This window comes from Neopelma chrysocephalum, unplaced genomic scaffold, assembly GCF_003984885.1.
Source record: "Neopelma chrysocephalum unplaced genomic scaffold, ASM398488v2 Primary Assembly neopelma1_82, whole genome shotgun sequence".
NCBI lineage: Eukaryota > Metazoa > Chordata > Aves > Passeriformes > Pipridae > Neopelma > Neopelma chrysocephalum.
In genome coordinates, this window is record NW_020897744.1 from 3,598,970 (window position 1) to 3,626,231 (window position 27,262).

Genomic DNA, 27,262 nt, shown 5'->3' on the forward strand with positions numbered 1-27,262 from the left:
TTCCTGTTCTGCTTTCATTAAGCAAAAGGAGAATCTAAGGCAACTGGGTAACTGGAGTAATCTGTAGCACAGGCTGAATTTTCACCCCTTGCAAACTATCCAGTGCTGCTCAAATGAAGATACAGAGTCATCACAAAAGGCTGTACAAGGAGGTGACACCAAGGGGTTAAGTTGAGGTTTACACCAGAGCACAGTGTTTGGCTCAACAGGGAATGTTGAAAATATCTCATTTGTGAGAAAAGCAGAATGAGAAACAAACACACCAGTTGGTCATCACATTAAACTTCATTATATAAATATTTTCATTCAAGCACAGATTCTTAATGGATTCTATGGGCAACACAAAAAAACAGAGACCCTTGCTTTAGTCCCTGGGGGGAAGTCCCTAAGTTTATAGTAAATATAATCTTACTCAGCAATAATTTAAATGTGAATTCAAGCGCAGTAAAATATCTCTGATAATACTAAATGTCAGTGATGCCCACAACAGGCATAGCACGATGAAATGTTGAGGTTTGGAGGTTATGAAAGGAACCATGGGGATAGTCTTTCCTTGCATGTTGATTAAGGAAAAAAATAAATGAAAAGTGCCTCTAGCTTCCTGAATTTAGAAAAACATAAAATTTTTTAAGCTAATAGGTTTGATGACCTGAAGGCAAATTTATTTGGAGCGTTATTCCTGTGTACAGTATCTTCTCCATACTGTAACCATATTCAGTTTATGATGACAGCAGGAGGATATCAGACTCTTCTTCCAAACCACATGCTGTGGTGGAAAATATAGTTTGTTTTTAACTACCCTGAAATTTTTGGATACCCAGTTTTAGGGATTTTGAATCTGCCTTTCCAAAGTACTTTACATTAACTCTGTTCAGAGTTTTATCTAATCAACATCTCTGACACCAAGACAAAAACCCTACATTGGTATTGAAGGGCAAAGTTTTCATTCTCCCAACTGAAGCTTCTCTGTGGAGTAACTGGATTCTACTAATACTAATCCTGCTGCTGAAACTGAGTGGGGAAACTACTTATGTAAAAGCCATTTATTGGCACTTTTTAGCTAAAACACAGACATAACAGCCACTTTACACTGACAGAGCCCGCCCGCTCCCTCAGGCCCCCTCAGACGGCTCTGGGCGGGAAACGCTCGCACCGCCCCAGCTCTTGTAACGCGCCTTCCTATTGGCTCCCGCCAGGCCCCGCCGGCAGAGCCGCGCGCTGCCATTGGCTGTTGGCCAGCGGGGGGTGGGACAAAGGCGGGTGGCTCCGGCCTGGCATGGCCGGGCCTGGGGGAGTCGGGAGCGGCGGGAGGGGACACGGGACAAGGGGGCTGGGAGCGGCGGTTCGGGGGCCCGCGGAGGGGCAGCTCAGGGCTTGGTGTTGGGGGGCACGGGGTCAGGGAGGCTGAGGGTATCTGGGGGGCTCGGGGAATGCGGGGCTGGGTTAGGGCGGACGCGGGCAGAGGAACTGGGAGCTGAAGAGCTGCAGGGGCCTGGGCGAAAAATACAGGGAAGGAGATGGGAGAGTGCAAACGTGTGGCATGAGGGATCAAAACAGGCCTCTGGACCCCTGGAGCGACACTGATTGCAGCGGCATTCATGGGTATGAGACGGTTTTTTCCTCATTGTAGAGCCTGGTACGGGCTCTCCTTAGCCTGGAATCCCCACTCGTCACCTGCCTTCCCCAGCTTGGCTCTAGCAGGGATGTCCTTCCCTTCCTGTGCTCCCCTGCTACACGTGCTCCTCCTCCTAGGAAGGAGGAAACCACCTACTGCTAACTTGGGATCAGGCTCCCTATGGAATGGCAATGGACTTGCCCAAAGCAATGATGAGCGAAGTATAGTCTGAACTGGTATTGCCGAGACTCCGTGTCTCTGCTCTGACCAGGGCATGATCACCTAATCTTCTCTCTGAGCTTCTTTAGGCTAAGCTCGTCTGGAGGAAACAGCTTTGCTGCTTCTTGAAACTTTTTGATGTCCTCCCTCCCAAAAAAAAAATTGGAAAAAAAATAAGTATTTTTAGCAAAATACTTAATGGTAGAAAAAGAAAACCTCGATTTAAAAAATGAGTGGTGCAAATACTTGTTTGGGTTTGTGTGTGTTGCTGCAATGCTGGGTTTAGGACCGAGCTTGCAGTGAGGGGGGTTTCTTGTTTTGTCACCTATATATGACACGGCTCATGAAATTCCAGATACTCTGCCCCTGTATCTTCTCTGTAAGGTGGAGTCTGAGCTGCCTGTCCTGTAGATGCTCATTAGCAGTTGGTCTAGCTGTATTCTCATCTAGCAATTGCCAGCACAGAGCCAGAAGTATTTTTGGAATAGTCTTGATAAAGTGCAGCCCCTTTGGGGCTGGGGGAGAGGCTGGGCTAATTAAGCAAGGAGAGGAAAGGAGAGAGAGCTATTCTCTAACCCAGTTTTTTGTTCTTTTCCAGGTCCTGTTGACACCTTTATATTCATTTCTCTCTTTCTGTGGAGAAGGAAGCATCTATGGGGAATATATACCTAGGAGTATGTCATGGTGGTTCTCCCTTAATAGGAAAAGCTACATGGTTTCTCTTAAGGAAATAGGAAAAGTTGCTAATACATTGTTTTTTGAACACCGTGTGGATGAGCTGTGAATGTGACTCAGGTTCACTAATTATTTGTTAACAGACTTGCAAAGTCAAGTTCTGGCAGTGAAGTATTGGGCAGCTCCAGTGCTGTTGTTAATATTGGTGAAATTGTATTAAGCAAAAACAAAGCATTCTGAAGGTATATATACGATACATCACTGTATGTAAGACACAAATTAGTATGTGAGTCCAAAGGTTGGTTTAATAAAGTTGGTGTTACCTGAAAAAAACCCTCCTCTTGTCTATCTTTAGCCCATGATGGCTTTAAGAACACTATCACAGTTAAAAAGCAGATAAATGGGAATTTTTCTATAACCCTGATGGGTTTTGTAGTTTCGTTTTAGAACATTAAACCTGATAAATGTGTATGTATTTGGCTACTAAGGACAGGTTTTGACAGAGTCAAATCCAAGCTGGCATCCTGCAGCCATCTACAGGAACACATAAAATCCACGGAGTGACTGCTGAGTCTTGTCACCATTGTGGGCTCGATGCCTGTTACTCAGTTAAGGAGTAAAATTTAATTTAAAGAGCAATTTAATGTTCAAAAGAGTAATCACAGCTGCTCAGAACTGTGAGGCTTAGGCGTGGGTGTTCTGTGGAGGTCTTGGAGCTGCTGTGGAGTTGGCCAAATCCAGGTTTGGCAGGGACAGGGTGTTGTGCAGTGGGGAGTGGAAGGCAGCCAGGGCCTGGCAGGCAGTGGGTGTTCTGGGGAGAGGAAGAGATTAATCCTGGGAGAAGGAGGTGTACAGGCCCTGGAGCAGTGTGGGATCAGGCAACTCTGTTGCGCTGTTTGGCCTTTAATGAATCCTTCTGGATTAGAGGGAGAATGGTGCAGAACCTGCCCAAGAGCTCTGCAGTGCTGGCAGGTGAGTCAGCATCGGTCACTCTTCTGTCCCAGGTCTGCCCAGCTTCTCCCTGAGCAGCAGATGGATAATTTGGAAAGCATAGGAAGGACAAAAGGAAAATAATCCACTTGTGAAACTGAATCATTAGTCAAATGCTTCAGCCCTTATTTAAACGAGCAGTTGCACTGGAGTCACCAGGACATCAATACCCAGGCCAAGGCCAACCCTCTGAAAAGTGATTTGAAATCTCAGATAATCTCACACCTTGATGGGATTGCTCTTCCAGTAAGATGTGTGTGCTCTTACTGGCTCTCTGAAGGAAGAGAGGTGTCTTCATGGATCCTGTAACTACTGGAGAAAGGAGGAATGAGACAGTTTTTATTGTTATTCCATAGTGGCACAGGTAGAAGGGTCTGGAAGTTGTACAGAGATAAAAAGACAAGTTTGAGGACAAATCTCATTTGTTACAATAGGTATTTTCCAGAGCATCTTTGGGAGAATGCAAATTACTGTATTTTCCCACATTATTCAATAACCTTGCTATCTTAGTTACAGGTGAGGGAGGATATTGGAAATTTTTATCTTCTGAAGCAGAGCTAAAGTGGGGGGAAAATGAGATGCCTGGTTCAGTGGATTAAATGTCTAAAGATATCTCTTAATCTGGGAAGGACTTGTACTTTGTGCAGCAAACTTTGCTCTTGTGTTCTGTAAGCACTGTCACTGTGATGTCTGGAGCACTGCTGCTCCCTAGAGTCAGGAAAAAACCTTACAGCTGTCAAGCAGGAACCAGCCATGGCACACGGGTTTTCTTTCCTCTTGTGTTCAGTGAAAGGATGTTTTGTATTGAAAAGAATGTGCTACATGGCTGGGACTGCAATATGTGCATTGTAATACTTAGAGATTCTCAGCTTACAAAATGCTAATCTTACATCCATTATCATCACATAAAAAGATGAAAGCAGCTTTAATCTGGTCTCTCTTATATAAATAGAGCCCCCAGAGAAGCAAACTCTATTGGAACCAGAAAATAATTAAGTTAGGTTCTCAATCAAGAAAGAATTTTGCTTTATAAAAGCAGATAATAACGAATGCAAAGATTTATTTAACAAAAAGCAACTCTCACCATTTGGCAGCTTCTGTTTTAATCTGGTTTGTCATTTTCCTCCCTTGTGCAGAAAATGTAACGTTCCTTGTTTGTACACATGACCTTTTGTTCCTTTAATGAGTCAGAAGTCTTAATTTAGAACTACTGATGGCAATTAGGGGTGTGATGTTCTCAATTCAGGGGTGAGTAGCCTGAAAATGCAGGAGGCTGAAGGGCAGGATGACCAGAGCAGAGGTTTAAGCCCATCTCCACCTCTCTGACAAGCCCCAGTGCCAGAGCTCGGCCTGGGAAGCTGCTAAGGGAACAAAAACTCTCCTAGAGAATTTCCCTACCTCTTTAATTTGCTGGCTCATGCCCTCGGGCAGGACTTTTACCAGTGCTGGTCTCTGATCCTCACATCTGCGTTCTTCTTATCCAAATCAATGTTCCTTCCCTTTCAGCTGGTCTTTGAAGGCATTTCTGTACTGTCTAACAGACTGGGGCTGCCTGATCCCTCTGGAACTGTCACAGGATGTTGGAACAGCTTATCAACAAAGGGGAGAGCCTTGCCAGAAGGCACAGAGGCAGCAAAACTGATGGACCACCAAATTCAAAGGAGCTGCAGAGCTCACCGAGGAGCTGTAGCGGCCGGAATTCCTGGGATGTAAGAAGGGGTGATGGAGGCTCCCAGCAGCCTTTCAGCTCTCAGGGGAGTACAGTTTGACAAGGTGCTGCAGCTCTGTGGCATAGCCCGTGACAGGGCAGCGCTGGTGAGCCTTCACATGGCTGTAGATGCAGCGGTAGCAGAACACGAAGCCGGACGTGGACAGGGCCGTGGCGTTCACGCGGATCTTGCGGCACAGAGGGCACACGGTCTTCAGTTTGGGCAGCAGAGCTGAGCTGGGCTCATGGTCCAGGTGCACAGGAGGTGGAGGAGTTGGGAGAGCTGTCAGAGACTTGATGGTCTCCTGGTTCTCTGAGGAGTACCACCAGTCCAGGAACTGGAGGAAGAACACGCTGACGGACAGCCCGGTGGAGAGGGAGAAGGCGATGCCACCCAGAGCTTTTCTCAGTGCCAGCTGCACTCGTGATGTAAAACTGTGGCAGAGAGAAGAGTATGGAGAGACCATCACCACTGCACATTTATCCATCTAGAAACCGTGGAAAAAAGTACTTGGGGAGTCACTGCTTCCTACAGCTCCTTAATGCTGAGGAAGTTGATCAGTGTGTCCCATGTTTGTAGTGAGGCATATGTTAGGATGTTTCCCTCAGATTCTTTGTATTTTAAGAAAGATCCAAATCCTCTTTCGTTCAGAAGTCTAAATTAAGAGAGTTTGGATTGAGGGGACCTGGACCACAAAGCATGTCACTCATGGCTGACCATTTTACAGAATATTAAGGGTGGTCATGACTAGCTGCTGCTCAGGAAAATCAAAGAGCTAAGCTTCAGTCCTTTTAGCAACATTGCTGCAGTCTAATTTCCTTGTTGGAAAAGTGCAGGTGAAGACTGGACAGGATAAAGGCTGGAATGCCCCAAAAGACCCCCCAAACCCTGCAATTTCATTACCACAAGATGTTAAGCTAATCCCTGCTACTTGTTTCCTTACTTTCACTAACAATACTCCCTTTGGGAGCACATTTTGCCATTCTTCATCTTGAAGAATTTCTGGAGAACAAGGCACTTTTGCTTTGCAGCATCACCTCAAAATTAACACACCCCAGGAACCCCCTGGAGAGCATCGGGTTCTGACATACCTGTGTGTCTGACTTGAGGTGGCTCCAGCCAATTTCTTCTCCAGGGCCTGGATGTCCTCCGCAGTCAGCCTGACCAGGCGGACCCCAGCCAGCCTCAGCAAGGGGGAATGATGCTGAGCTTTCCCGAGGATGTAGCACAGCTGCTGGATAAGAAACCAGCCCTCCCAGGTCATGTTTACAAAGGGGTAGGCAGCTAGAAAGGCTCTGTAGAAGCGCTTCCAGGATGACGATGGAGGGTGGATGGAGTACTCATCCTCCTCCCTCAGGCTGGACACCAGTTTCTCCAGCTTTCCTTTCAGGTAAGGAACAAGAACCAGCAGGAGCAGAGATTTCCAGTGCTGCCTCTTTGGCAGGCCAGCCGTGGCCAGGGCCTGCCGTGTGCCCTCTCCCATCGGGATCCTCTTCAGGCTATAGAAGTTCTCGGAGAAGGAGGCGCTGCACCTGGCCAGGTAGTGCTGCTGGAGCAGCAGATCCAGAAGGACGTAGATCTCATCAAACCAGTGCCACACGGAGCCGTACCGGGCAGGATTGGACTCAGCAAGCACCTGTTGTGAAAGGGGACATAGAAGGAATCACAGAATGGTTTGGGTTGGAAGGGTTCAAAGACCATCCTGTTCCACCCCCTGCCATGGGCAGGGACACCTTCCACTATCCCAGGTTGCTCCAAGCCCCGTCCAACCTGGCCTTGGACACTTCAGGGATGGGGCAGCCACAGCTTCGCTGGGCAACCTGTGGCAGGGCCTCACCACCCTCACCGGGAAGTTGCTGAAAGTGGAGTATTGTGCTAAATTATAAGTTACTACAGCTCTACACGACGCCTCCGGTTCGGGAGGGTCACAACTGCCCCACTGCCTGTGAGAGGAGCCCGGCCCCGCTCCTGTGCCCTCCCCCGCGGCCCGGCCCGCCTCACCTTGACCAGGTGCTGCAGGGCGGGTTTCACGGCGGCCATCAGGCTGTCCTGGGCCACCGCCTCGAACACGGACGGCCTGTCCCCGCCGGCCGGGGCGGCCGTGAGGTGAGCGCCCACCTCCGCCATCGCACCGCCGCGCCCGCCCCGCCGCCGGGGGGAGCCGCCGCGCCGCGCCCCACACGGGCACCGCTCCGCCCCGCCCACCCGGAAGCGCGAGCGGCCTGCGCTCCGCCCGCTCTATGGTGGGGGGGGGCGCGGCCGCTCTGGGCGTGGGAGGGTTTGATCTCGCTGCTCGCGAGTCCGCCCGGCCCCGCCGCTTCCGGTTCCGCCGCCGCCCCCGCAGCGGTGAGTCCGGTCCGTGAGTGGGGCCGGGAACTGGGACGGACTGGGACGGACTGGGATGGAGTGGAAGGGGGCCGGAAGGGGCACTGGGAGGGGCACTGAGAGGGGGGACTGGGATAGGGTGGGGAGGGGCACTGGTGGAGTCTTGGGAGGGTCTGGGAGGAGATACTGGGAGGAGGTGAGACACACTAGTGGGGTACTGGGAGGGGGGACTGGGACAGGGTGGGAAGGGGCACTGGGGGACGCTGGCAGGTGATACTGGGTGGAGGTGAGGGGCACTGGTGGAGTATTGGGAGGGGCTGGGAGGGGGGACTGGAGCAGGACGTGGAGGGTTGCTGGTGAGGCACTGGGAGGGGCACTGTTGATGTACTGGAAGAGGATGGGGGGGTCATTGGGAGGAATGGGCAGGTGGGTGCAGAGGTACTGGGAGGAGGCACAAGGCTGGGGGGTGGTGGGTGGGCAGGTGCTGGGGGATGGGCTGGGATGGGGCTTGGTGGGACTGGGGAAGGGAAGTTGGGTGGGAATGAACACAGCAAGCTACTGGGACACTGGTAAGGCCAGGCAGGGAGGAGGGCTGGGGTGCTGAGAGGGACTGGGCAGGCACTGCTGGGGCTGGGAATGCTGGGGAGGGAAGCTGGGATTGGTGGGGAATGCTCCTGTGACTGTGGGATTCTGGGGATATCCATGGAATGCTGCTGACAGGGAAGGGCTGGTGGACAGGGGCTTGAGGGGGGTACTGGGCTGCCAGGGGGGAGTGTGGGGGGGTGCTGTGAGTCCTGCTGGAGGTGTGGGGGTGGCAGCAGAGCTGGGATTGGGGGTTCCAAGGAGTTGGGAGGTGACAGGAGGCAGAGGGCATTTGAGAGTGGAGGGGGGAGCACCACAAATTCCCTGCCCCAGCACAAGCTGCAGGTTTCTGGAGCCTCAGCACTGCTCTGCCTCTGCCATCCATGTTCCATTGTCCTGTTTATTTTCCTGGTGTTCCAGTGGCTCTGGGCCACCCTTGGGCTGTCATGTGGCTCCTTGAGAGGCTTTTCAGGGGAAATGGGTGGCACCACTTAACACTGGAGTTAAACCAGGGATCATTGTAGAGATTTGGGAGTGCAATAGTGGATTGTTTCAGGGAACTTGGATCTATCCCAAAGCCTTAAACCTGCTTCCTCTCTGTGTGGAATGAGTGGTGGGGAGCTGATCAGGCTGTTGTTGGAGCCACATTTGGGGTAAAGCAGGTGTTGGTCAGACACAGGATCCAGTTTTCTGTGTGGTTTTGGGCTGAGGAGGTTTATCTTACTGACTGTGATGGTTCCTTAGTCCTTTCACTTAATCATGGTTTTGGTTCAATCTGCATTTAAATGTCAGTAAATAGCATTAAGAACTGCTGGACCTTTCTGGAGTAATTCCTGTATTTAATGTCTTCTTGTTTGCTGGGGTTGGATCAGGAGCCTTTTACTGTCAGCTTTGAACACCTCTTACCTGTTTCCACCTTAGCAAGGGCTGGACACAAACATTAGTAAGGAGTGGGCAACCTCATGTGGATTTTCTTCTAAAAATACAAGGTTGTTCATGATGCTGTCATAATTTATCTTGGCTCCCTGCAGTTTAGATTTGTGTCCAGGAAGCTGGCATTTTCTGGAGGGATACAAACAGCAGTGTTTTAAATATCTGGGCTGTTTTGCTTTCATTTGCTGCAAACCATGCTGAGGTTGTTAGTGATGAGATAACGCTCAGTGCTGCTGGCAAGCTGTCTGTGAGCAATGTGCAAAGCAAGCCCTGACATCCATGAAGCAAAAATGTGTGTGCTCAGGAGAAAAAGGGCTTTATCCTGTGGTGCACTTGGAATAGGGTGGTTTGGTTGTTGACCTAAGTCAGTTCTCATTTACATCTGTCAAAGCAGGTTGTAAAGACATGGGCTGTGCTTGGCCCTGTCTGAGTGTTTCTAGGATTCTTCATGTTCCCAAGAATGTGATCTGAAGGGAGGAAAAATAGCGAAACGTCCTGCTTTAGGGATTTAATGATCATCCCTGAAATTCAGCGAGGTCCCTCCCTCTGTGTGTGGGGCTTTATGCAACTGGGATGATGTTTGTGCTGGTTTGGGTTTTTTTCTCCTCAATTTGCTCTCTAATCTGCTGCTCTGGCCCCAGTTAAAGCTGTATTAGAGTAGCTCAGCTGGGAGATATGACCCTGGCAGACAAATCCACATATAATGCAAACAAAGAACATTGAGGCCACGTTCAATGCCTTTTCCATGGCACTGTGCCAAGTACTCTCATAGAGAAAAACATTTAAGTCATCTTTTAAGCTGGGTTCAAACCCGAAGGACTGTGCCACAGTAACATTGCAGCTGAACACAGGGTCTGGTTTTAATTACAAAACAGGCCCCACAGCAGCTTCTGCTTTCAGGAGGGCTGTGATATTTTTGCTGGAAAAATTTGCAGTGCTGTGGCTCGTGTGGCTTTCCCAACCCAGCCTCTGTTTTGGAAGGAGGTGAAACCTACTCTGCAGGAGGAACGTGCTTCCACAGCTGCCTCCAGGCATAGTTTGCTCTCCAGCTTGGAGCAGAAAGGGAGAGAAATCAAACCCAAACGCAGTAATTCTGCCTAATTAGGATGTGGCAGTTACCACAGAGCAAGCAGGAGCTCCAGGGAACTGGGAAGAGCAACAGGTTGTTCCTCATCCGGTTGTTTGGCAGTTGGGCGAGATGATCCCGGCAATGCCATGTGGGGCACAGAGAAGGAGGTGGGAATTGGGGAATTACCCCCGAGCTGCTGCTGGGAATTCAACTGCCAAGGTGTTAAACTGCTCCAGGTGGATGGGGGCAAAGGAGTGGTGATGGTGTTGGGGTTGTTTAAGGGATGAGGAAGGAAAGTGTTAAGGAACACCCAGCTGGTTGCACTGCTGGGCAGAGCCTTGGAGTTCAAAGCTGTGCTGGTCCTTTTGTTGCTGAGCCAGCAAGACCTGCAGGGTTTAGAGGCAAGACAGGCAGCATTTAGGGAACAGATGACTTAGTGCTTTGCTAGCAGCATTTAAGGTCATGGAAGGATGTGTAAGTAAAGGAGAATTGGGGAAAAAATAGAAAAAGGAGGTAAGAGATGGAAAAAAGCCTTTTTTGAGGTGGTTTTAGCGCTGATACAGGCTGTTTCATCAAGAGCAGTCAAACTGCCCACTCCTCTGCTTGTTTTTCAGCCAGTACTTGAAAATTCTTTGAGTCATGTTTGTCACAGAGCTGGCATTTATCACAATAAAATGATGGATATCCACATACATCTGGGCAATCTCTGTATTCTAAGGCATTAATAATTTAGTGGAGCAAGAGAAGTGCTGGTGAGACCATTCTGCTGGCTCTGCTGAGCACTTTGCTGGCCCGACAGCATTTTTTGGTCCTGCCCACAAAACAAGCAGTGCAGCACTGAAATAATAAGCTTGTGTGTGTCTCAGAGGTGGGATGTTGGATCTTGGCAGAGAAAGATTTCGATTTCAAGCTTGAGAGAACTGAAGAGTAATGGCTGTTCTTTCAAAAAAAAAAAAAACAGAAAGAAAACAAACCCATAACTGCTTTGCATCTTCTGGGAACAAAAGAAGGGAAAGAAATGAAAGGCCTGGGGGTGGGTGTTGCAATTGGGGTTAATTGTGCCTTCCATGAAGATGCAGCACAGGGAAATATCGTTAGGGGGAGATGACAGTTTCCTTTGTCTGAAACCTGGAGTTCTCCCTGCCAGGCGAGATATTAAATGTGCTTTTTCTTGGAAAATGGAATAGCGAACCCGGGAAAGGCAGAGCTGCAGAACACACCAGGATCTGCTGATTGTAAGGAGTTAAAAAACGCCTTTTCCCTTCTGAGACTGGGAATTTGGAAAGCTTTCCCAGCCCATCCGCCACAGGCTGTTGTATTTTCCCCAGCACTGTTCATCTGAGCCCTTTAAATCCCTGGGTTTGCCAGGAAATTCCAGCAGCAGGTGCAGGATGAAGATTGGGAAACTTGTGCCTGTGGATGTAAAGCGTTTGCTTCTTCCCTCACCCTCACCAACCGTCCTCCTGCCTCCCAAACTGGGTGTTGCCATCACACAGCTCTGGGAGCTGACTTGTTCTTTTTTTATTATTGTCATTCTCAGGTGTTTTAAGGACCTGGAACCATGACGGACTCCAAATACTTCACGACCAATAAAAAAGGTTGGTGTTCAGCTGGTGCAGTGGATTGGAGGTGGTGGGTGGCTATTTTTACACAGCTTTTTTAACTGCATGCAGAAGGACTTGTGCTTTTCTGGTAGCTCTGTCCCTGTTTCTCTTCTTAATCATCCAGGGAGAAACTTCCAAAGTAGGTCACATGGTGACAAAAGACAAAACTGGTGTGTTGTACGGTTTTATGATGCACAAAACGACCCAAATTGCTGCTTTTTTAAGGATCAGAGATCAAAATATTGGGGTTTGAGTGCAGATCTGGTCAGAGACAAAGTTTTAGCCATGGGCTAACAAGTTCCAGACTGAGGATGGATGTTCTGTTGGGGATCACAGGATTAAATTGATTGTGAGCCATTTAATATTTCGGGTATAAGGATATTCTACATCAAGTAAAGATAACGGGTTTTCCTGCTGCCATTCCCTCCAAAGCTGCACTGCTCTGTTTGACTTTCCTATGACTTTACTGCAGGTGTGGTGGTCACCTCACCTCAGGACAAACTTCTGCCCTTAATAATGGGAAGCCTGGAAAACATCCTTGAGGACACTTTATCCATTCAGATGGTCCAGAGCTGGGCTTGTTCTGCTGAGACCGTCCCAGACAAATTTTATTTTCTAACCTGTTTTTAAACAAAACACTGTCTCTGAGTGCAGTTTGAGCCTGATGTTGCTCATCCTTCTCCAGTAGATGTGGAGAATGGTTTGCATTAACCTCTGCTTTTTAAAATGTCTGGGTGCTTCTGGGGAACGCTCGCCAGGGAAAAACCTACACTGTTGATCTATTTATGTTTCATTAAGCTCCAGAATGAGCTCATAAATAAAGCTAATGCAGTTGACATCTTTCTAAGGCGCAGCTGTCTGTAAATTCAGTCCTAAAGGCAGGTTTTTCTGGGGTGGCTGCAGGAAGTCAGCCTGCATAGTCTGGGCTCTGGTGAGCTCTGCTGCTGGCTCAGCTCTGCTCCAGGGCATGAGCTCTGGGTGAGTAATGCCAGTGTCTCTCCCTCAGGCAAGAGGGATGACAAGTGGTCCCTCCACTGCATTCTGCAGAACAGCCACTGCTCTTCCCTTCTGAAGTGCCTGGTAGCCCTTTGTGTCAGGCTCTTCAGCAATTACTGCTGCTGCTCTGACAAAGTGTGTAGGAATTGAAAGTTGGGGCTAGAATGTATTTTTTTCACAAATATTTTGATATTTGTAATTGTCTTCAGCCTGTGGCTTCCACTGGGAATACTGTTGGCTGTCCTTCCTGGGGAAAGCTGTTTGTCAGCTGGGAGCATTATCCTTCTCATAGCACTTGCTCTGTCTGGAACAGGCCTGATAAACAGTCTTTTGCACATGTTGCTTTATTTTATAAACTTGTTTTGCCAATTTGGTGACCCAGCCTGAACTGACTTTCCATGCAGTAATCTCAGGAAGAATTAGTGTTGTGGAAAAGGCTGCTTTGGCAACCTTGGAATCCAGACAAGCTCTGTTACATGCAGCTTTTGTTAGGAGTAGCTCTGTCTTTCTAGCTTGAAAAGAATTTATTCCACTGGACTAAATAGATGCTTTCCTGTTTCAGCCACAGCATGTGGGCTCCACTCCAGTTTTCCCAGGAAGCAGGCAATGATGAGCAAAAAAGTTAAAAAGTCTGGGCAAAATTCCTAGCTTAGTTTTTTTTTCTTGCAGGCACGAATCTGGCACCTCCAAATATCTTTTCATCCTGGTTACATAATAGTTGCCTCTGAGAAACAGACGCCCCAGGGATGTGATTTGGTGTTCTGGAAGTGGGAGAGCTGCAACATGCACGTTCTTGTTAACAGCTTTTCCCTCAGCAAGGTGTAGCCCCTGTCATTCCCTGGAGTGTTGCAGCTTTGCTTCTTATGTTGTCCATAAGGTCTGACAGGTTCCTTGTGCTGCTGCACCAGTTTTATGGGGAAAACAGGCTGGGAAAGTAAAAATTCACTCTTGAACTATCCCTATAGTGAGACCCTTTTCTTCTCCCAAGAGGCTCAATTTGTTTTGTCTTCTGCCAGGAGAGATTTTTGAACTGAAGGCTGAACTCAATAATGAAAAGAAAGAGAAGAGGAAAGAAGCTGTAAAGAAGGTTATTGCAGCCATGACTGTGGGGAAGGATGTCAGGTAAAAGCAACTTGTATCTCTTGGCAGCTCTGGTTATCCTGGGACTCAGTCGGGTGTAGTGATACACATGTCCATGGAACAGCTCTGAGTTTGGCATCTTGGTGAGGCTGGATGTGTCCTTGCCTGTGCTGTGCCTGTCACAGATTTCTCCAGCTCCTTCCTGTTACTGAGAGCAAAACAAACAACTATTTTTCCTGCTGGTTTAGCCCAGTGCCAATAACCCTTTTTATTTAAACCCATCCAGAATTCAGCCAATTTGTATGTTCACTTTAGGTGATGTTTTCTCCCTGCTTGCTATCCTGGGTTTCACTATTAAAAAAGTAATTCCACTTGTTTTTCTCAGCCTTACTTGCTGTAGCATAGATTTGAGCTACGTTTTAAAACAAGCAATTTTTATATTGGACCTGTGTCTCAAAGGGCACCAGCATTTACCTTCTGCAGCACTATCCCCAACACGTTTTTCTGTCTTTGAGACAACCAGAAAAACCTGTTTGAGTGAATGCTTTCTCCCTCCAGCTTCTCCTGTTGCTGGAGCCTACCAGAAATTCATGGCAGCGTGGTCTGTTGCCACGGAAATCAGGATAAGGTTGCAAATTTAGCATTGTGACTTCATCGTAGAATGAAGGAACATGTAAACTGGAAGGAAAAGAACCTAATCTTTTTTTGCCAACAGCACCTACCCTTCACCTTTAGATCCCTGCAGCTTACCTGGGAGCTGCAGAGATCCTTGTGTAACATCCTTGTGTTCTTCTGCAGTGCTGTTTACAGATTGCTGCTTGACATTTGTGTGAAACCCAGCTTGTCAGTGTTTAAGCTCCTAGAATTCACTAGTCTGAAATCTGGCAGGTTCTTTGTAAATGTCCTGCATGACCAAAACATTTTTAAGCAACGTTTTTTTCTCTTGTGGGTTCATCCCCAGGCCTGGCGTGGTAGAATTTTCTTGTTTGGTGAACTCGCCATTTAAAACACATTTAGGAAATTGCATTAGTTTTCACCTCTTCCAGAACTGACCTATGTTAGAGCCCTAGAAGAGATTAAATGATTATAATAAAAGCCATTGCAAACTGTTTTGGGAAGGAAGGTGACCTTTTGTTGGACAGCAGGGTGCTTAAAGTGGAACTCCAGTTTTTCTGGCTTCCTTGATATTGTTACTATCCCTTTTGCCTACTGTGAATTCTTGCTTTTTTTTCCTGTGCATGGGAGTGTTGATGTGCTGGAGGGCTGGAAGGCTGTGCAGAGGGATCTGGACAGGTTGGATGGATGGGCTGAGGCCATCCCATGGAACGCTCCAGGCTTGGGGCAGAGCAGCTGGAAAGCTGGAAAAGTACCTGGACCTGCTGGTTGACAGTGGCTGAGCATGAGCCCAAGGTGTGTCCAGGTAGCCAAGAAGGCCAGTGGCACTTGGCCTGTAACAAAAATAGTGTGGCCAGGCAGGACCAGGATTGTTCCCTGTGCTGGGCACTGGTGAGGCACCTCAAATTCTGTGTCCAGTCTCATGACAAGAAAGACATTGAGAGGCTGGAGCATGTCCAGGGATGAGCAACAGGGCTGGGGAAGGGTCTGGAGCACCAGGAGCAGCTGAGGAAGCTGAGGGGCTCAGCCTGGAGAAAAGGACAGTCAGGGGAGACCTTCTTGCTCTCTCCAGCTCCCTGACAGGAGGTTGTGGTGAGATGGGGTCAGTCTATTCTCCCAGGTAACAAGTGATAGGACAAGAGGAAACAGCCTCGAGTTGTGCTAGGAAGGTTTATATTGAATTTTAATAACCTTCCCTGGGCAGTGGTGAGTCACCATCCCTGGAAGAGATTGAAGAATCATATAGATTTGGCACCTGGGGACACGGTTTAGTGGTGGCTTTGGCAGTGCTGGGTTAACAGCTGAACTTAAAGGTCTTTTCTAACCTAAGCAATTGTGTGTATTTTTACTTATTCCTGTGTTGTCTATCCAGCTCACTCTTTCCTGATGTTGTGAACTGCATGCAGACTGACAACCTGGAGCTGAAGAAGCTGGTCTACCTGTACCTGATGAACTATGCCAAAAGCCAGCCAGACATGGCCATCATGGCTGTCAACAGCTTTGTGAAGGTAACCTGCTCCCAGGGCTCACCAGAAAATGGCCCAGCACAGTGCCTGCCAGCACATCTCCTTTGCCCATTAGCCTTTGGGAGCTGTTTATCTCTGCTTTTTGGTCTCAGCCTCTGGGCTGGGCTCATGCTGAGTCCCAGTAGTTCTGGCTCCTTTCCCTCACTTGCTGCTGTTTCTGCAGAGATGACTTAAGCACCCCTGTAAGTGGTTATGGGGGAGCCTGGTCCAGGGAAAGCTGCTTTTATTGTTTTCCCAGCTTCTGGTGTTGGCTGACAGATTTTATCTGTTTCATCTCCCAGCCGTTGTAGTATCTCTGATGTGTAGATATCTGCTTCCTGTTTGAATGTTCCAGCTGTGTGGAAACCCTTTATCTGTGGTGAAACCAAAAGACAGTTCAGTGCAAAAATAACAGCCTGATTGCTGTGTTGCCTTTAGTTCTGTCATCAAGTTGCCACTCCTTATCAAGAAAATGTTATTTCACATTGTGCAAGATAAAACCCAGTACTTAGAAGTTTGAAACTCCTTGTAGAGTATTATAAAATCTGAGATACTGGGGAATGGCATCGAGTTCCAATTTTCTGTCGTGGTTCTTGAGGCAGAAAGAGGTGAGAGCAGGCTGAGAGCAGGTCAGTTCTGCTCAGAGAAGGGTGTCCCTGTCTTCCTGTCTAGACAGAATATTGATGTCTGTCTTTCAGAGTAATTCCATTAGAATGGGCTAACAAACAAAATTATATTTTCCATCTTCATTCTTCTCCCTGCAAGGAAATGTCTGGTGTCCCTTTTGGCAAGGTGAGGGTCAAGTGTTTATAAAGAGCAAGTGTTGACACTGGTCTGCACTAACTCAGCACTTCACACCCAGTTCACACTTCAAGGTGTGGAATGCACTGGTAAGAGGTGTCACTTCTCTTGAAATGCTTTAAAAGTGTTTTATCAGCTGTAGGAAATTTAAACAGGGAAAGGTAAATGGACCTTATGCTTTTGTAGGTTGTTCTGCAGCCATCCTTTTACAGGCTGATTTTAGGGGAGCTCAGAGATGTGGATGGTTTGGATGTATGGAAAATTCTGTAGTCTTGAAGTATGAAGTGCTGTGTTCCTGTCTGCTTTTGCTGTTTCCTCTTCAGAAAAGCACCTCTAGACCAGCCTTTGCTTAGTGCTTCATGTGTTACAAACTTAAGGGATGCACAGGCCTTGATGGCTGTTGCATTGTGTTTAGTTGTTGACTTCTCCCATTATATGTCTTGCTTCTTTAAGCCAGTAAGGCTGGAAATCAGTGTATTTTTTTTGTCTGAGGGTTGCCTGTGATTTTGGGTGGTGAGAGCTTCTTCTCTGGCTTAGCTGTAGCTGCTGGATCATGTTGAAAGAAGCTTTTCCTGGGACAACAAAGGGACACCAAGATCACAATTTTACGAGCTATCACAGCCTGAAAACATCTTGAGACAGCATAAAATGTTTCTGTGAACCAGCGAGTGCCACCTTTTAACCCCGATCTGAAATAATTGCCAGGTTTTTAGTGTGTAATCAGAGAGAATGCTGCTTGAGCAAGAACAGCCTGACTCTGGCTGCAGGGAAGGCATCAGTGGGTGGTGGTGCAGATTTGTTTACTGGGTATTCTGTCCCCTTGCAGGACTGCGAGGACCCAAACCCTCTGATCCGTGCCCTGGCCGTGCGCACGATGGGCTGCATCAGGGTGGATAAAATCACGGAGTACCTGTGTGAGCCCCTCCGCAAGTGTCTGAAGGATGAGGACCCCTATGTCAGGAAGACTGCAGCTGTCTGTGTGGCAAAGCTGCATGACATCAATGCCCAGATGGTGGAGGACCAAGGATTTCTGGATTCTCTGCGTGACCTGATTGCAGACTCCAATCCCATGGTAACGTATTTCCAGCGCTTCGCTCGAGTGCATAATGGGCAGATGATCAGAAATGTGAAGGGTCTTTAATTGCAACTGCTGCACTGTGATGAATGGGTTGGTTAGAGAGCAGTTGTTGCCTCAGAAAACAGGAAATACCCTCTGTTGTTAGATCTGTTTGGGCTTTTGCCTGTCTTGAGTGCTGCAGCAAAAGTGTAACTTCCCGGTCAGGTGAGTCAGAGCAGCAAGAAATATTTGATGCTGCTTCCTCAGTGACAGCTTGTAGTTACTGCTTTCCTGCCGGCTTTGGCTCTTCTTGGAATAAGAGGTTGGATGAATTCATTCACTAATGCAGATAAATCCACTGGCTTGTAATGAGTGGAGAAAATCAATGCTAATGTTTTTAATAAAGTTAAATGAGTCGTCAGAGCAGAGGTGGAGATCACAACCAAGAATTTCACAGGAGTAAATTACCTACTAAATCAGCATTTAATCATGGTTGATGAAGGGTCCATTTCCAAGCCAGGCATGTTCTGCTATTATTTTGTAACTAAAAGGTGGTGGCCAATGGATTGAACTGTCCCACTGCATAATCCTTTCATTCAATATTGTTTGCTGTTACCTACTGGAATCCAGCGATCATATATATATATATCATCCTAACTGCAGCTCAGTGTAACTCAGACTTTAAGGACGTGACCACTACTTTTTTAGCTCTTTTAGAGCAGAGATCTCATTTGACTCTGCTTAAAGACATAATTGCACATTATTAGGGCTTGTCTGACAGCTCTTTCCATGGTGCATGTAAAGCAAATTGCTCTTGTAGCTGTCTTGGGCAGGTTAGATAAACCAAGTGCAGGTGGTAAGGTGCCATCCCCTTTAGGAGGAGAGTGAAGGCTGCTGATTGCTTTTTGTAAGGCTTTCTAGAGACAGTAAAAGTAGAGATGTCTGACTTTCACAGGCACCAGTCTGAGCAGAGATGTCTGTCAGGAGACACACCTATTGCCTCTGATATCCAGCTCTTTTACAAGCTGTTCTTTTTATCTGCCTCCCTGATTTTTTTTTTCTTGTGCCAGGTTTCTGTATGAATATTGATGACTCCTTGAAGATGCTCTCTCTGTCGAGGCAACTTTGAGTCACATAGAGGAACACCTGCTGGGTTAATTCCACGTGGGAGGGTGTGTGCCTTGCAGCCTCTGAAAGAACTTTCTTGGGTTGCTTTAGTTCCACTTAAATGCTGGCCCTGGCATTCACCAGCTCACAGGCAGCAATGGAATGTGCTGTGGACAGGGATAGAACTTCCTCTTCTCCTAGCCTGGGTTCCAGCTCTGATTTTCTTCTGGTCACAGCCACATGGATGTGGTTCTTCAGGAGGAATTAATGAGTTCTTTTTTTCCCCTTTCTGCTCGTTGATCTCGATGGAACTCACAGGTTTGGTTAAATGGACCCTTGGCTGACAGGAGAGCACCGATATGTATTTCACTTAAATACTGACTTAAATGAATGAAGAAAAGAGGAAAAACACCAAAGGGCAATGCATGCTCCATTTGCTAAATAAACCTCCGAAAGCAGCACAAGGAGTCCCAATAAACCATCAGTACAACTAATGAGCTCCTTGGTGGTAACGAGGGTGGGCTGGGGCAGCAGAACCTTTGCAGCTTCTGGAGCTGTGCAGGATCCCAGTACCTGCCTCATGTTGCACTCACCTTGCTCTTCCCAAAACTGAGGATTCACAGCAGGACAATGCAGTTTAAAGGAGTGATAGTGATGGAGAGGCCTGTGGTGTGTGGCTTTGAGAGGATCATGTAGCTGGTGTTCTCTGTACTGGTTTCCCAGGTTTCACTGTGGATGGAGCATTGTATTTTTGCTTCCTGAGGGTGCATGGGGAGAGATTTTTATCAAAGGTTTGAGGCTCCTATAGCTGCTGATTTAATACAATATTTAATCTGGTTACAATTTTAGTAGAAAAAGACATTCCTTCTAGTTAAGTTTATTCCTTTGGTCTCCTTTGAAATTCAAGCCTTTGTGGCATAGTGATTGTCAAAAGTACAGGAACTATCCACCTCCAATTAAGGTTCATCTTCCCAGTCAAACCATCCATTTCATTGCTGCTTTCTCCGTGTGAAACTCCAGTGGGGTTCCAGATGACCAGGAGTTGTGTTTGCCAGATAAATTATATTTATGTGCGAGTTGATATTTGTTAAGCTGTTTTTCCTTGATCAGATGGAATGCAGCCCTGCCTGGGAGCTCTTTTTAAGTAAAATCTGTGTATCAGTGTTGGCTATCAAAAGAAAGATTGCTGGAAAAATGGTACAGAGGGATCGATTCTTATGGCCTATTCCTCTAAATGGTGCATCTCAGTCATTGGAACCTGTTATCTAAGCTCATTCATATTTATATTATAAATGTTTCTCCTCCTTTGATGGCTTGTGGAAATGGGCAGCATTAGACACTTAATGAAGCAGAATTTTTTAGATGGGAAATCCACACTTGTTCTCTCTTCTGAGAAATGAGGATGTTGAGCAGGAGCTAAAAAAGGCTGCAGTTGAAAAATAGTCTCCAAGAAGGGTTTTATTATGGTTTTGTAATTAGTTGCCTCTAGGACATGAGCGAGCACTGAGCATTCTAGCTGGGTGCTTGGTAAAGTAACATCTCCATCTGTGGCTTGCTAATTGCCTTATAATTATGCAGAGATCAGGGTGCATATTTCTGTTGGCTCAGATCACCTTCGTCCTAACGATGTCTGACTAAGTTGGGAGGTGACCTTGTCAGAAACATTTTGTTGTTTTGGGGGTTTTTTCCATGTTTTTTTGGCTACTGGCATGATTCTTTGTTAGTAAGTTAACAGATTGGGGATGTTCAGGGCATTGAAGTCCTGTGGAGGTGCTGCAGGTCCACAGGCAAGGTGTTTGCCCCCTTTATCTGGGCTTTTTGTTGTCAGGATGTGGCCTTAGTTCACATTCAGTGATCTTCTGAGCAGCTGCAGTGTTGCACCCTTCCAGGTGAGCTGGCTGTAGTTGACATTAAAGGCCTGACACCTCAGTCTGGTAGTTCACTAGCTATTCCTGAAAAATCTCTGTGTAGCTTTGCAGCTTCTGCTGGGTGAATTAATTTAAACCTCTAACTGCCTATATAGTGATGTGGGTATGTATAGCAAGGCACCAGCTGGGCTGGTGACTTGTGACATGTGTAGGCACTGGGCCAATAACCCCTGCAAGGGCACAGTTCAGTTGCACTGCAGAAGTTTGATTGTGGCAGGAGTCTTTAATCTCGTTTTACAGATGGGTCTGAAGTGCTTGTGGCTGCCCTTTGTCACCTGGGATCCTGCCAAAGAGGATCCTTCCCTAGAGGGAACCCTCACTCCTTCCCAGGGCTGTCTTAAGGCAAACCCTCCTCTTTTGCTCTTCATTTCCTTGCAAGAAAAGCAAAAGCAGATCTGGAGGAATGAAATGCTGGGGCCTGGCTGCTTTGGGCTGCTGGACTTGCTCAGTCCTCAGTGCCTTTCTCACTGGTGACTTGGGCACAGTGCGACTCAGAAGCCACTGAATGGCTTCCATAATCCACGTACTCCAACCAAAATGCAATTCCAAAACGACATCCCAGGGTTTTTGTGTACTCCAGGTCACTGCAGAACACTGTTCACACCCAACGGCAGCAGTAGATAATAGATGGGTGAGAGAGGTAGGTTTGTTACACACCTACTGATGACCAGAGACTCTCTGAAGTCTTGGAAAACCCTTTTTTTTTTTCTTTTTCCTGATTCTGTCTTGTTCTGGCATTTTTGAACGAGACCCAGTGACTGCTTTAGGTTGGAAATGCTGAGCCCAGGTGAGGGAGAGCAGACCACGAGATGGCAGCAGCTTAAAGCAGAACCAAAGCTGAATGCCCTTAGACACCTCATTTTGTAACTAGTTCCCTCCTGGCTTTTATCCCAGCACTTGGTTTTCTTCAAGAATGTAAATATTAGCAGACAAACATAAGAAGAAATCCATCTTAAAACTTACTGGTCTTCTAATATTTGCATGGAACAACCTTTCTGTCCAAATATTTTCAATCCTTGACCTTCCAAGGTAACTCTTAACCCATGGAATAGTTTTCTTATATCAGTCTATCTGTTATCCACATGGCTTAAGTTGATGTCACCTTCTCCCTTTTATTTTCTAGGTGCTGTTCAGTGTTTAACTCCTTCCTGTAGCATTTCTTCTTCCTCACATTCTGCTTTGTCACTGTGATGTGCTGGATCAGGGCTTTTTCAGGTGTGGCTGTTCTGCTCCTGTGTTCTTGTTGGCTGTACAGATGTAGCACTTCTGTGCTGTCCAACAGAATGTCTTGTTTTACACCATCTACACATCACAGTTTATTGGGAGAAGCATTGTTGTGAATCAACACGCAGTAAACCAAGATCACATAAGTAAATGCACCAAGTGTGTGGAGATCATTAAACTCTGTTGTACCTGGGATGATTTTTGCCTTTAGCATTAACCACTCTAGGAAGGGAATCTATTGAGATCTGACAACTAGGGGTGGTGAGGTGCACCTAGGTCCCTCTAGCAGTATTGAGTTCCCACAGATGAGACTAAAAACCTGTTGATAGAGATCACAGTGCTCTCTTGTCTCTCCTGCTCTGCCTGCAAGTGATGGGGGTTCCTTCTCTGCCAGAACTTCACAGTGTGTGTGTGGGGGGGGCTTTCTGGATGACCCTGTGGAGGAAGAAGGTCTTCCTTTTGTTCCTTTTCCTCCTAGCTGGCAAGCTGTATGTCTTTGTGAGGTGGTGTCCTGAGTAAAAAGCCAGTTTAGAAACAGAAGCAGCTTTTGTCTCCTGGGCTGTCCTCCTCTGAGTACTCTGCAGGAATTTTAATCCCTCTCTGTGTAATAAGTCTGGGAAACTGGTGATCCTCTGAGTCCCAAAAGGGGTCTGTGGGAGGCAGTCAGGGATGTGGGAATTCTCTCATACAACAGGGAGTGGAACACCACCTTCTCCAGGGGCAAAGGAGAGCACTTGTCCCTCATGGGGACTCTCACAGCCGTGTGTTTTCCCTGTGCAGCTGATGCTTTATGAAGTGGGAGGAGTGAACCACCACTGCTGGGTGAGTTCATGATTCCTGCTCATGAAGGCTGAAAGGACTTGAAAATTCACATCCCAGTATGGAGCTGAATATTGCTGTGACTGTGGGCTCTCTCATCAGCCTGGGGCTGCTCCAGGGTACTCTGTCTGTCCCTCTGGATATAAAAATGTCTCTCCACTTTTCAACGTGGGTGTTGCAGATGCAGGCTGGATCTTGGAGTCCCCCAACCATGTCTCTATCGGTCCTGTGTGTGGTTTGGGTTTTTAATCTGTTTGTGCAGCAAGTGGAGATAATATTTCCTTCTGGGAGACACTTGATGGCATTTGTAGGCGGAATTTCTTTTACCCATTGATGGATAGGTTGCAGTGAGTGAGCCCATTGCTTAGGGCTGTTGAAAAGTGGTGGCAACACTTTGGAGCTCTTTAATGGATGTTTCTGCTGTTTGCATGAGGCTGCCCAGGAAGGGAGAGCAACACTTTTTGCAAAGTAAGCAGCCAGCCAGCAGCAGCAAATTGAGAAGGAAATAGGGAGAGGTTATGGAGGAGTTTGTATAAACAGTGGCTACATTAATGTGTGTGGTGGGTGCTTGAGAGTGGGAGACTGCCAGGGGAGAGCAGGAACTTGAACTGGGGGAGAAGGGAGAGCTGATGTCTGTAGTTGGTGGTTACCCACTCAGACCCTGCTTGCTCTGCTGATGAAACCCAGTTTTGGCTCTGGAACGAGCTCCTGCAACAGCTTCTCCAGAGGAAGGCTGGAATCTGACTTACCAAGTAGCTCTTTTTTTCTCCAGGTTGTCATCCTGAACAGGTCTGAGGGAATTTCCAGCCTGTATGTGGGACTTGATTGTTTGTTTGGTTTTCGTAGGCTTGTGGATGAAGGATTTGGGTCTTGAGCATCTTCCATCGAAGTTGTGCTTTTCCCTGTGTTTTCAGTACTAACAGAGATGCAACGAGTTTATATGATAATGCATGAATTTCCACGGCTCCACAGAGTCTGTCTTTCCAGACCCCTCATTTATAAAGCTTAATTGACAAATCCATCCATCAGAGACCTGTCTCCTTCCAATTACAGCCACCAGTATGTGCCTAATTTCCAAAGCATTTGTCTTGCCAAATAGATCACTCTAGGATCTCTCACATCAATCAGGGTGCTGGGAATTTTGCTGACATGTGTCTACATGTTACATTTTCAATCGGAACAGGCATTTCTAGCTATTGACAAGCACCATTCGTCTGAAAACGCTGTGGCTGTGATGTTTTGTAACTCTGCACCCCCCTTTTCAGGGCTCTGTGAGGGTTTTGTTGATGCTTAGCTGGTGCTTTTCTCCTCGGTTGCAGCTCGGATTGTTTGCCACTGGATGGTGCCAGCGAGAACCTCTGCAAGGGAATTGCAAAGAGCCTTACACAAAAAAAACCAAAAAACAAAAAAGGTGAAAGAAGCCTTCCTGGTGTGTGATAGGTGCCTGATCCAGGCTGGGATCACACCATGGTGTTTCCTGGAAGAGGAGTAGGGAGTTGCAGACCCTCTGTGTCTTCCTATAGACTTTAATTTCCTGTACTGGGGGCTCAGCTGTGCCAAGGAGAAACCCTTCATGATGGAGCCATCCCTGAACAGCTTCTTGCCCACCTACCACAAGAGTTTCAGCAGCTGGGGGAAGCATGTTTTCCTGTCTTACAGCTAACACATCCTGATTTTGCAGGGATGTGAGAGCAGGAGTGATGCTCTAGTCTGCCACAAAGTGCCATTTTTCTGCAGGGAAGTGCAAAAACCAGTCAAGGCAAGCACGCCGTGGGAAGGATAACACTTCACTTCCCTTTGGTTGCCACCTCCATAAAAATTCATCCCACTTGCAAAGAGCAAGCCAGGAGGTCTTCCCCACTCAGGCAGTTTTTGGGATGTGATCAGGAACTGGGGATTTGTTAGTCTCTATACATATTACATGAATTACCAGTGCGAGGTTCCCATAGGCTCCCTGACTTGCCTGATTGAGCCATTTTATAGTCATAGAATCCCCAAATGGTTTGGGTTGGAAGGGACCTTGAAGTTCATCCAGTCCCAACCATTGTCATGAGCAGGGACACCTTCCACTATCCCACGTTGCTCCAAGCCCCATCCAGCCTGGCCTGGGACACTTCCAGGGATGGGGCAGCCACAGCTTCTCTGGGCAGCCTGTGCCAGGGCCTCACCACCCTCACAGGGAAGAATTTCCTCTGTAAATTTAATTATAAAATTACTTTTAAAAAGTAATTTTAATTGTTCATGGGCCATTTCTAGGGAAGCAAAGTAAAGGGGGCTTGTAGATAAAAGACATAATATGAACAGAAGTAGGAGTCATATAATCTGGAAAGAGCCTGTCTGTGTTAGTACTCGTTAGGGAGCTTTTGGGCACACAGCATGGTCTGTGGCCATGAAAACGAGTGGCCTGGTAAAATACCCACCCTGAATATCCCATCTGGGAGTCTGTGCTTTATGACATGAGAGCTCAGAGTGCTCTTCAAAATGTCAGCACCTCTCCATTCCCAAAAACATCATGTGGTGCCTGGCTCCCTGGAGGATGGGAGCCTCCAGCTGTGTGGGGAATGCTGCCTTTCCTCAGCATCTCTTCAGAGCCCCTTAATTTTTCCTCCTCTTCTTCGTTTTTCCTCCTCATTTTAATGGCGTGGTGAGCCAGAGGTTCCTGTTTTAAGCAGCAGAACATTGTATTTCATTAACTCCATTACACACTTGGTTTAATTTCCAATTAGCCTGGGATGGGAGGAAAATAATCTGATTGCTCCGACCGGTTGGCGTTCTGGATGTGCCGAGCTTCCCTCTGTCCCCCCACCCCCTGCAAAGCTTTTCCGTGTGGGTTGACAGGCAGACACTCAGGTTTTCACCCACCCCCTTTCCTCCTTGTTAATGTATTTTATACCATTTGCTCTGAGCTGAAGGTTTGAGCTGCCAGAAGGAATAACTGGCAAATCAGTGTTCCTACCTCTGCAGCTTTCCGTGAGGTCGGATCTGGTCTCTCCGGCTGCAGAGGGAGTTTTGTCTGTAGGTGGATTTAAAAACGTTGGGTTCTTGTGAAAGCTGTAATGTAGTTCTAAGTGCAGGGTTGGGGTTTTTTTTTTTGGTTTTTATTTTAATAAGAGTCTGTGAGATTTAGCTATCCTCATCCCAATGACGCTTCTCCAAGAGTCTAAATTTATTGGGAAATTCCAGCCAAAAGCAGGTTTATTGTCATTGGGTTCATCTGTGCTCCAAAGGGATGTTGCTGTGGCTGCATTTGAATAACGTTGAAATGTAGCCAGGGTGAACTGATTTACATCAGCAAGCCAGGGACCTGTTGTTATTAATAATTATGATTAATTCTTCCGTCTCCTTTGCATTTTTATTATTCAGGTGATTTTTAGGTGGGTCCTCACTGGTTGGTAGCTCTTAGCTTAAAGGTGGTACCCTTAATTGTGAGTCAAGTGAGGCATTTTGCCGTGGAGTTAACTTAGAAGTTTAAGCTCTTAAAAGCTTTTCCTGTTCATTAGTTGTTTGGGCTCACGAATCTGTGGCTACTGGGGCGACCACAGTTTTTTCATTAATTTGAGGACTAAAGACTATGATAAATGTTAGTTTCTTGTCCTTTTAGTTTCATCCTTCTCATCTGTGGATTAATTATACAACTCCTGGTTGGTTTCTCATCACAATCGACTTGGTGCATGTTTTGAAAAGCAGAGAATACTTAGTTTTCTAAAAAACTTAGGGCTTTTTTTTCGTCAGCCTGTGAAACTTGTCCAGTTCCATGGAGGACTTTGTCCTGTACCACTTGTAAAGCTTTAGCTTTAATTTTTTATGTCCTCCAGCAAGTCCATCATTGCTGTTTATTTTCAAGGGAAAATAAGCAACTTCCATAAGTTACCACTTTGTACCTTGCTCTTGCTGTTCAGTGCAGTTGGACTTCACCATCTCCTGTTGCTGTGTTAAGGAAGAAACATCAGCTGAGTTGAAGGTTTAAGACTCAGCTTTGATGTTGTAGATTTTCTTTGGCCGAAACATGTTTCTAAATAATTCAAGTGACACTTCCATGACTGCCAGAGTATGTAGTAGGTTATCAGGTGATGTAATACTGGAATTGGTGTGAATGGTTCTTGATGGACTCCTTTCCATACCTGAGTGGTAGCTGTTAGAGGGCAGTGCTTCAGTCCTTGTTGACCTGCCCTCTCCCTTGGTGAGAGCTGTTGGCAGCGTGGTTATTGTGGGCTGGGATGGAACCACGCAGTGCCAGCTTGTGTTGCTCTGTGTTCCTGCCTCCCAGCGAAGCCCAGTGGCAGTGCCAAGGAAGAGGTGAGCGTGTGTGCTCGAACCAGTGTTTGTGTTGGACGGGGTCCTGAAATCTGTTTTCATTTCAGCTGTACTGTGGCTGTGTAAAAAGCCTTGGAGATGCTAATTATTTTTGT

General features: G+C 47.0%; 2 protein-coding genes and 1 non-coding gene across 6 annotated transcripts in view; 2 read left to right on the top strand and 1 right to left on the bottom strand.

Moving 5' to 3' along the window:
• Window positions 1-1,819: 1,819 nt before the first annotated feature.
• Window positions 1,820-1,917, top strand: LOC113971387. Its single transcript, XR_003535539.1, has one exon. It is a non-coding gene; the product is annotated as a Z30 small nucleolar RNA (small nucleolar RNA).
• Window positions 1,918-3,805: 1,888 nt separating this feature from the next.
• On the bottom strand, window positions 3,806-7,360 carry PEX12 (peroxisomal biogenesis factor 12). Its single transcript, XM_027691123.1, has 3 exons — window positions 7,210-7,360; window positions 6,300-6,844; window positions 3,806-5,642 (listed from the first exon to the last, which is right to left on the bottom strand). Exons 1-3 carry the CDS (start codon window positions 7,333-7,335, stop codon window positions 5,243-5,245), a joined length of 1,071 nt encoding a protein of 356 aa, XP_027546924.1. The 5' UTR covers window positions 7,336-7,360; the 3' UTR covers window positions 3,806-5,242.
• Window positions 7,361-7,487: 127 nt separating this feature from the next.
• AP2B1 (adaptor related protein complex 2 subunit beta 1) overlaps window positions 7,488-27,262 on the top strand; it is a 78,590-nt gene continuing 58,815 nt past the window's right edge. For 2 of the 4 annotated variants that reach the window (XM_027690807.1, XM_027690810.1), the window contains exons 1-5: window positions 7,488-7,554; window positions 11,658-11,715; window positions 13,734-13,839; window positions 15,785-15,920; window positions 17,545-17,790. In XM_027690807.1, coding sequence (XP_027546608.1) covers window positions 11,679-11,715; window positions 13,734-13,839; window positions 15,785-15,920; window positions 17,545-17,790 — 525 coding nt within the window. In that variant the 5' untranslated portion in view covers window positions 7,488-7,554; window positions 11,658-11,678. Of the gene's footprint in view, window positions 7,564-11,199; window positions 11,353-11,657; window positions 11,716-13,733; window positions 13,840-15,784; window positions 15,921-17,544; window positions 17,791-27,262 lie in introns of those variants that run through there. The other 2 variants (XM_027690806.1, XM_027690809.1) reach the window with 2 other exon arrangements.

Bases quoted from the DNA above. Each gene is read 5' to 3' on its own strand.
- PEX12 (XM_027691123.1), bottom strand. From the start codon at position 7,335: ATGGCGGAGGTGGGCGCTCACCTCACGGCCGCCCCGGCCGGCGGGGAC. The intron at 6,845-7,209 runs GTGAGGCGGGCC...CTTTCACAACAG, and splicing joins CCCTGCAGCACCTGGTCAAG to GTGCTTGCTGAGTCCAATCC. The intron at 5,643-6,299 runs GTATGTCAGAAC...TCTCTGCCACAG, and splicing joins ACCTCAAGTCAGACACACAG to TTTTACATCACGAGTGCAGC.